This window comes from Diuraphis noxia, unplaced genomic scaffold, assembly GCF_037042655.1.
Source record: "Diuraphis noxia isolate RWA-SAM2 unplaced genomic scaffold, SU_Dnox_SAM2 contig0003, whole genome shotgun sequence".
NCBI classification, from domain to species: Eukaryota; Metazoa; Arthropoda; class Insecta; order Hemiptera; family Aphididae; genus Diuraphis; species Diuraphis noxia.
Genome location: NW_028301713.1, coordinates 18,176,827 through 18,185,633, shown reverse-complemented (window position 1 = coordinate 18,185,633; position 8,807 = coordinate 18,176,827). Strand labels below are relative to the sequence as shown.

Genomic DNA, 8,807 nt, shown 5'->3' with positions numbered 1-8,807 from the left:
GAATTAAAGCTTCACAACATTTTAGATGATTTTTTGGAATCCATTAGCATTGAGCCAATGACGCTCAAAGTACATAATACATATTATTATTATAATCATAGACATATAAAATATATGGTCTGCGCTAGAGAGAGAAAGTCAATTCCAACATCTAGTGAGAGAGAAAAAAGAAATTACACCCATCATCGAGTAAATAATATTAATAATTGTTTATTCCCTGATTTATTGATATAGATAACAACAATAAATTGATGATAGACCATGATTTAATATTATAATATATCTTAAATCGTGATGTTCATGCAGGGATACGGAAAAAAAGTATGTACGGTCGTACGGAACGCGCAGTCCATATATTTATATGTCTATGATTATAATATCATGTATTAAATATTATTTGATACAATAATTAAAAATTATGGTAAAAGTTGTTGTACATTAATTTATTTCTCTTATGTGGCCCTACTGATTTGAGGTAGGTTCGTGTTATCAGTAAATCGAAGAAGTGCACCATATTATGGTTTTATACTTAGATAAGGTTTTATATCATTCTGTGGTACTATTTATTATAAATTTATAACGTTTACTAACGTTTTTTGTTATTCAGACATTCAGTATTTGATTTTAATTATTCTCTGAGTGTCCGGGAATTATTTATTTTCTGTCTATTTTATTGGTAGACCATAGGTACGATAATATTTCAACAAAAATAATATGGCATTATCAATCAGTAGAAAAGAAGTTGAGGATATCAAGCCGTATTTGGAGAAAACTGTCTCTAAATTTCTTGGTTTTAGAGAACCTTCTCTGGTGACCACACTAATGCACTGCTTATCATCTGGTTACGACAAATTTAAGACCGCAGGTAAATACTTTAACCATAAATTAAACATACACTCACTAGTAACTACTTAAGTGCTAACTAATTATTCAATAATTTTTTTCTTCATTCGTATTTCTTAAAAACAAAACCTAATTTTGTATTACCTTCTACTAGAAAAACTTCGGTCCTCACTGTTGGATCCGGGTAAAGCATTGTCCTTAACTGATAAGGCATTTGACTTGGCTAAAGGAATGACTATGAAGATCAATAATATGCCTGTAACTACAAAGCGTAGTATTAAAACTGAGTATGACGAAAATAATATTAAACGTAAAAAAGAGGATGATACAACCGTAGTCAAAGAAGAGGCACTTTCCATGGGACAGGTACCTGCCTTTTTTTTTATTGTTTTTGGTGGTTCAATAATTTTTAATGTTTTAATAGATTAAAGACATGATGTTAAACGCTCAAAAAATGATTGAAGAACGTAAAAAAGCACTATCCATACCATCGGCTGGTATTCAAAAAAGTACTAATGGCAAAGATAAAAAACCACAAATAACAACTGATTTTGAGAAACAAGCAAAAATTGCTCAATTGCAGGTTATAGTTTGTTTATAAAATATTATGTTTGGATTTTAATATTGTTTATAAAATATAATACATATTAATATTACATTTTTGAAATATTTAGGCTCAAATACAAAAAAAGTTAGCTACTGGTATTATAAAGACAGTTCCTAGTGTTCCAAAAACTCTGAGTTCTTCTGCTGAAAAACCAACTCCTCTAATTCTTGATAGCGAAGGACGTACAATTGATATTACTGGTAAAGAAGTTCAGTTAACACAAGTTATACCTACATTAAAAGCCAATATCAGAGCAAAAAAACGAGAAGAATTTAAACAAACATTTAGTGAGAAATCTAATGACGATTCCTCTGAATTAAAGTTTTTTGATCCACGATTGACATTAAAAACAAATATCCGTACAAAACGATCCTTAAAATTTCATGAACCTGGAAAATTTCAACAAATTGCTGATCGTCTAAGAATGAAGGTATTTTAAAATGTTCATGTTGACTATCACATATTTAATCTTTGTGTTCATATCAATTAGTTATGTTTTATTGTAGTACTTAATTTCTATATTTATTTAATAATATTTATTTTGTAATGTAGGCCCAATTAGAAAAATTGCAAAATGAAATTTCACAAATTGCTCGTAAAACTGGTATTTCATCTGTAACGAAAATGGCACTATTAGTGCCAAAAGAAGAACAATTAACTGAACATTGTCCTGATTTTGAATGGTGGGATAGTGTTATTTTAGATGGATCATCGTAAGTTTGGAATTGTAAATATATTGTTACATAATTGTTTAACTATAATAAAATAAAATTTCTCAAATTGTAGTTATTTAAATGAGGCTGGTGAAGTTCAATTTAAAAGAAGTAATATATCACACTTAGTGGAACATCCATTGCAAATGAGACCACCAAGTAAGACTATTAAATAAAAATATATCACTAAATTTAAATTTATGTTTAAAACATAAGCAATTTTAATAATTATAAATAAGATTTGCATTTGAAGGCTAATGTCTTTGTTTTAGATAAAGATAGAATAATTCTTGTTTCAAAATTTTCACTTAATGGAAATAAGTTAACATTATTTTTACATTTTCTTTACCAATTAATTTCTTTTGTTTTATACCTTTTTTAAAATTTTTAAAAATATGTTGTCTTAAATAATCAATTGATTATAATTAGGACCCGTAATGATCTGCACTAAAAATTTATGAAATATGCATGCATATATACTGATTTTCATTAAAATATGCAAAAATATGTGAACGAAAATGCATTTTAATTAAATGTATTTAGTTTAAAATTTATTAAATGCCAATTTGATATAATTTAATTGTATTTAATATGATATATTTAATAGTATGTTGCATTTTGAATATTCACTCATCTAAATAAAAATTCATGAACAAAAATCAAATAAAACAAATTTAGTATATTTTTATAATATTTCAAAATTACACGGAGAGTTACAGTTAACTACTTAAGACTTGGATACATTTTCATATTAAAATGCACTTCGATTTTCAGGCAATTTTTTTCTTTTCACATCTACAGGTTTTACATGATATGACATAGCATTAAGCATTAGTATTAATAGGTATTTTACATTTTATTTTAGAAAAATGCTAAAATATGCATAAAAATTAAAAATGTCCCAAATATGCGAAAATATGCAACATTTAATTTTACCAACACATTAGGTTAAGATTCAACTTTGTATCTTACCAGCTATTTATTAATTTAATAAATAAAAATATGCAAACGCATACAATTCCAGGCCCTAATTATAATATTCTCCTTTTATATAATATGTAAGGTACATAATCAATAAGAGTTTTCAAATACAATGTGTTGATATTATTTTGTAAAATACTTTCGATGAAAGTGTTCATAACATTTATATGTCATTTTTTCCATGCATAAAAATATAAACTGTTAATACTTTACCAGACAGTTAATTTTCTGATATTTAGATATATATATATTTATTTTTTATATATTATATTATAAAATGCCTAGCTTTACATTTTAAGTGCTTTTTATTATTTGCATTGTCTTCAAATCAAAATCATATTTATAAATATTAGGAGTTAGAATCATCTTTATATAATAATTCAAAAATTTAAATAAACAGCTGATATGCTTAGTTCATTAAAAGCTTTTACTCCTTAAATTATATTAATTAATTCAAAATATACTTAAATTTAAATTAATAAATAGGTTTGGTGAGCATAATATTAATTAAAGATTAAAAAAATTAAATTTTCAATATATTTTTTCTTTAAATCACAGTAATTACAACATTGTTTAATAAATTTATAAACAATAAATCTTTTCAGCTGATCCATTGAAACCAGTTTTTATGCCTGTGTTCTTAACAAAAAAAGAAAGAAAGAAGTTACGACGTCAAAACCGTCGAGAAACTTGGAAAGAAGAACAAGAAAAAATTAGACTTGGTTTAGAACCTCCAGCTGAACCTAAGGTATTAAATCATAAACTAAAAAGCATATTCCCTGTATTATTTTTATCTTGATAGGATTCATTTATTTTATAATATTTTGATTATTAGCTTCGTATTTCAAATTTGATGAGAGTATTGGGGACAGAAGCAGTTCAAGATCCAACTAAAATGGAATCTCATGTAAGGGCACAAATGGCAAAACGTCAAAAAGCACATGAAGAAGCTAATGCATCACGTCGATTGAATCCAGAACAAAGACGTGATAAAAAAATAAGAAAGTTGCAGGAAGATACTACATTAGGTGTTAACATTGCTATATATAGGTAAATTTGATAGAATTAGAGTTATTGAAATAATTATCAGTAAATTAAATGTATTTCTTCATTTTTTTAGAATAAAAGACTTAAGTAATCCATCAAAAAAATACAAAATTGAAACAAATAGCAAACAACTATTCATGACTGGTTGTGTCATTCTATGCAAGGACTGTAATGTTGTTATTGTGGAGGGGGGTCCTAAACAACAGAAAAAATATAAGAGGTAACTAAATCATATTTATTTATTTGTAAGATTATGCCAATGATAGATTATTAAACAATATTTATATACATATTTTTAGATTGATGTTACACAGGATGAAATGGGATGATGAAGTAATTAAATGTAAAGATGAATCAGAACCTAAAGCAAACAATAAATGTTCTTTAGTATGGGAGGTAATTAAAAAAAATCATATTTTAAAATTATTATAAAGTTACCATTAAATATTGCTTGGCAGATATATTTATACATTTGTTTGTTCATGGATTTTATTTAATTATTTATACAAATTTAATTATTTTTAAAATAGTAAATACAAAATTGTACCTATTGAATAAAATGTAATAACTATTTAATTAAGAGGACGCTACACCCATGTGTTGTCTCCGTCTTACAAGTGCGTAACATTGCAAAAACTGTTTCGCGTGGAAAAGAACCGAGAAGGCTACAGTTATAAACTTATAACTAAGAAACGAAATTTTCACCATATAATAAGGAAAACATTTACTGTGCAATGTTATTTTCAATTTTTTGATATCACAAATAGAAAAAAAAGTTCTTATTGTTTCAAAATTCATTATTTTTGCGTTTTTAAAAATCGAATATCTTTTTTTTCAGTTCTAATATCAAAAAAATAAAAATAACGTTGCACAGTCGAAATTCCTTTTTATCTTTGGTGAGAGTTTTGTTTCTTAGATATGATGACTGTAGCCTTCTCGGTTCTTTCCCGCGCGAAACAGTTTTTGCAATGTTACGTACTTATAAGACGGAGACAACACATGCGGGTGTAATGTCCTCTTAAACTACTATTTTAAACTATATATTCATGATTCAACAATTATTAAGAAGATATCAGCTTACTATTTGTGTTCTCTCTCTGGCCCAACGCTCAACATAGACAAAACTCATTTACGCAGAATCATTTTTTCTATGATTTTAAGAAGTCTTAGAGCGAGTAAAATCACCTATTACAACAAAGATAGAGAATAATATTTTTGATAGGATAACATATTGATTTGTCTAAGTATTGTCTCAAAACAATTTAAATATCATTTAAATTTATAACATTTTTTTGCTTATTTTGAAAGTCAATTACAAAATCAAATAACAATAAAATGTAATATTGATATGTCATTCCCTCAAAAATATTATTCTTTATCTTTATTATAATTGGGTGATTTTACTCACTCTAATACTACTTAAAATGTTGAAAAAATGATTCTGCATAAATGATTTTTGTCAATGCTGAGCGTATGCCATAGAGTGAATACAAATAGTACATTGACATCATCTTAAGATTAAAAGAATAAACGTTTACTTTTTCATCAAGTTATTTTTTATTTAAGACATTACTATGAATTTTCTTTTTAAATTATTTTCATCAGGCAAGACTAAGTTCTATGCTGAAAGCAAATTAACAATAGCCTGATTGATAAAAACATATTAATTTATTCACAATTTGTATTATACCTAATTTAAATTAATTCATAATTTCAAAAATTGTGTAACATAATTTCTAGTTACTTATATATTTTGTGATTTCGTTTCAGGGTATGTCAAAGCAACGTAATTTTGGAGAAATAAAGTTTAAAGTATGTGCTTCAGAAAAGTTGGCTCGTGAACAATTAAAAAAACATGGAGTGGAACATTATTGGGATCTAGCTTATAGTGATTTGATAATGGATTAAAATTAATGTAAGAATAAATGCATTCAATCATTATTGAGTTTTTACACTCAGTTAAAGTATGTGTTATCTTATTTATAAAAAAATGTATTTGTAATTCATCAATGTTTTTATTTTATTTGATAATATAATTTATAATATTTAATTATTATTCATTAATTTATCCAGTGCTTTATATTTCTTCTGCCTCTCATATTGTATTTCCCTTAGATGTGATGTATATTTCAATTCGTTCATTGCAATATACTTGCACCTTGTTTTTGTATTTGCTTTTAATTTGTATGACATTGTTTTAGCATAACCTTTATTTGCCATCGATTGTACACACATTTCGAAGACTTCTTGATTTATGGCCATTAAACTTTTAATTCCTTTTTTTAGCTTTTCTATTCCATATTCGTTTATCATTTCTTTAAATTTTTGGATAAACCGGGTGTATAACATATTATCAGCTTTATTGACTTGTTTTAACCGATCAATTTCATCATTTGATAATATTTGTTTATATGTATCATTTCTGCTGTTTAGTGGTAAGTAAGCCATTTGCTCTAATGGCCATTGCATGAAATGTGCAAATAAAACAAGAGATGCATCTAAATATTCAAATATCATTACAAAGTCAAAATCTCTTTCTACCATATTTATATGTTTGTTTATCAAATCATTGTTTTCAAAATCATTTGTATCCATTCCCAAGTCCCAATTCATTTGATTTATTCCTAATTTGTTACTGTAACGTTTTATTTGGTTTGCAGACGATATGTTTGAAAGCTTATCGGAGATAAATTGAGTTAAATTGAATTTATATTTTTTATCAAAATGATAAAACGAGTACATTGACTGAAACAATGTAGAGGGTTCCCGAAGAATAGTGACGTAAATTGTACCAGACCTCATCACAGATTTTATTTGTTGGGAATATCTGGTGTGATGGATAAACATGTCATACTTGCCATCCGCAGTGGAGTAATTATCACTTATCATATTTGTGTTGAAATGTATAGGATTTCCTATGTAATTATTCAAACTTGGTAACAAAAAATCAAGGTGCTCCATATGGCCAAAACGCATCAGTATATTTTGAACAGTAGAGCTAGCACATTTATGTGTTTTCAAAAAAAATATACGTTTATTCTCTGTTACTATTGTAGGTTGTGGTGGTGACTTTGATTCAGTATTTGTCCTGTAAAAACTTGTAACAGTTTTTAAATAATTTGTTAATATACATATTTTAGAAAAATATTAAATAACATATTTTTATTGTCCAATCTACATTCTGTAGTATATTTTTGTAGTACCTATTATTTTGGAAATTACTATTATAGTAGGTATCAGATTATTTTACATTACTATATTAGACTAAAAAATAACCTCAATTAATTAGGTAAGTAACTATATTTATTTTTCATATACCAAACATTAAAATGAAAATAATAATTTAACCAGTATTTAAAAAATACTTTCACTTTGTAGTTTGTATTTAGAATACGTATTGGAATATTTTTTTCAAACAGTATTTGAATAAAAAGTTTAAATATTTGAATTCATTCATAAGAATACTTTTATATAAATAACCAGTAAAATTTATATATAATTTTATTAGACATCATACGCCTTTTAAAATTATTTTTATTAGCGTTTATACTATAAAAAAATTTAAATTAAATAAAAATAGAATTTAATTTACCTAATATCTCTATTTCTATATTCTCAAATTCTAAAAAAACCCCGTGCTAACCTATTTACAATTTCCCTGAATCTGTATTTAACATAATTTAACCCTTTTTTCAGTTTTGAATCTACTACACCGCGGTAACTGCATTCGCATCACTTCCGCAGTTCCGCGGCGCAGAACAGTGTAAACCTAAATACAATAGGTAAACATAATACCATATTGATTACCTAAAATGTAATCCACGATAGTACTTATAAGTACCTACGTGTTAATGTCTTGTTATATGGATTAATGATTAATGGACAACAATAAATATGCTATCATGATTTAAATATTAAATTGAGTATTTATAAATTTATAATCTATATAATTTATATACATACCTATGTTCAAATCCAGTTGAAATGATATCAAAACTAATTAAAAATGTGATTAGAGTCATTACAATTATTACAATATAGACGAAAACATATTTTACTTTATTAAGCCGCATTTTATTTATTGGAAAAAAAAAAATACAATATTCAATTAATTATGCAGGAAATACTGAATTGTTGGTAATTTATTATTTAATATACCTATATATATTAATACCTATATGGCCACAATAGGTTACCACTATATAGCCTATTGTTATTATAACTAGCCTATTTGAATTATAACTGGTAACTGCAGGTATATTAGTGTGACGTGGGTACCAATCATTATATGAAAGCTACGCGATTATTCATATATAAGTGATCCAATAGGTAATATATTATTATACCACTAAATCCACCCAAATCATTGTTTTACTCGCATAGTCGATTACCTATCTTAATTTCGAGAGATAATTCTTTTTACAGTTAGGAGGTACACACTTACACGCAACACACTTATATTTCATAAGTGCTCTTGATTATGTAATAATATATAGACTATGTAATCTATTATATTTATATGTGTGTATGTTTTGTAAACACATTAAAATTACAAGTCATTCGACCATTCGAGTAGTTGACTGTTTCAATACCTTCAGGTTATAAATTATTATAAT

The 8,807-nt window shown here is 26.0% G+C and overlaps 2 protein-coding genes across 3 annotated transcripts; one reads left to right on the top strand and one right to left on the bottom strand.

Moving 5' to 3' along the window:
- Positions 1 to 558: 558 nt before the first annotated feature.
- Prp3 (pre-mRNA processing factor 3) lies at positions 559 to 6,241 on the top strand. The gene is made up of 11 exons (XM_015508828.2): positions 559 to 865; positions 998 to 1,209; positions 1,268 to 1,426; positions 1,518 to 1,880; positions 2,003 to 2,163; positions 2,237 to 2,322; positions 3,750 to 3,892; positions 3,980 to 4,194; positions 4,265 to 4,411; positions 4,491 to 4,587; positions 5,962 to 6,241. The coding sequence occupies exons 1-11, from the start codon at positions 715 to 717 to the stop codon at positions 6,097 to 6,099; spliced, it is 1,872 nt and encodes a 623-aa protein (XP_015364314.1). The 5' UTR covers positions 559 to 714; the 3' UTR covers positions 6,100 to 6,241.
- On the bottom strand, positions 6,187 to 8,482 carry LOC107162098 (galactosylceramide sulfotransferase-like). Of its 2 annotated transcripts, none has more exons than XM_015508830.2 (2): positions 8,155 to 8,482; positions 6,187 to 7,279 (listed from the first exon to the last, which is right to left on the bottom strand). In XM_015508830.2, exons 1-2 carry the CDS (start codon positions 8,262 to 8,264, stop codon positions 6,238 to 6,240), a joined length of 1,152 nt encoding a protein of 383 aa, XP_015364316.2. In that variant the 5' UTR covers positions 8,265 to 8,482; the 3' UTR covers positions 6,187 to 6,237. The 2 variants fall into 2 exon arrangements, with proteins under 2 accessions (XP_015364316.2, XP_015364315.2); XM_015508829.2 differs by having other exon boundaries at positions 6,187 to 7,288; positions 8,155 to 8,481.
- Between the last annotated feature and the right edge of the window lie 325 nt (positions 8,483 to 8,807).

Excerpts from the sequence above, each read along its gene's own strand:
- LOC107162098 (XM_015508829.2), bottom strand. The coding sequence starts at position 8,264 with ATGCGGCTTAATAAAGTAAAATATGTTTTCGTCTATATTGTAATAATT. Across the intron at positions 7,289-8,154 it reads TCAACTGGATTTGAACATAG|TTTTTACAGGACAAATACTG; the intron begins GTATGTATATAA and ends AACTGTTACAAG.
- Prp3 (XM_015508828.2), top strand. The coding sequence starts at position 715 with ATGGCATTATCAATCAGTAGAAAAGAAGTTGAGGATATCAAGCCGTAT. Across the intron at positions 2,323-3,749 it reads ATTGCAAATGAGACCACCAA|CTGATCCATTGAAACCAGTT; the intron begins GTAAGACTATTA and ends AAATCTTTTCAG. Across the intron at positions 3,893-3,979 it reads AACCTCCAGCTGAACCTAAG|CTTCGTATTTCAAATTTGAT; the intron begins GTATTAAATCAT and ends TTTGATTATTAG.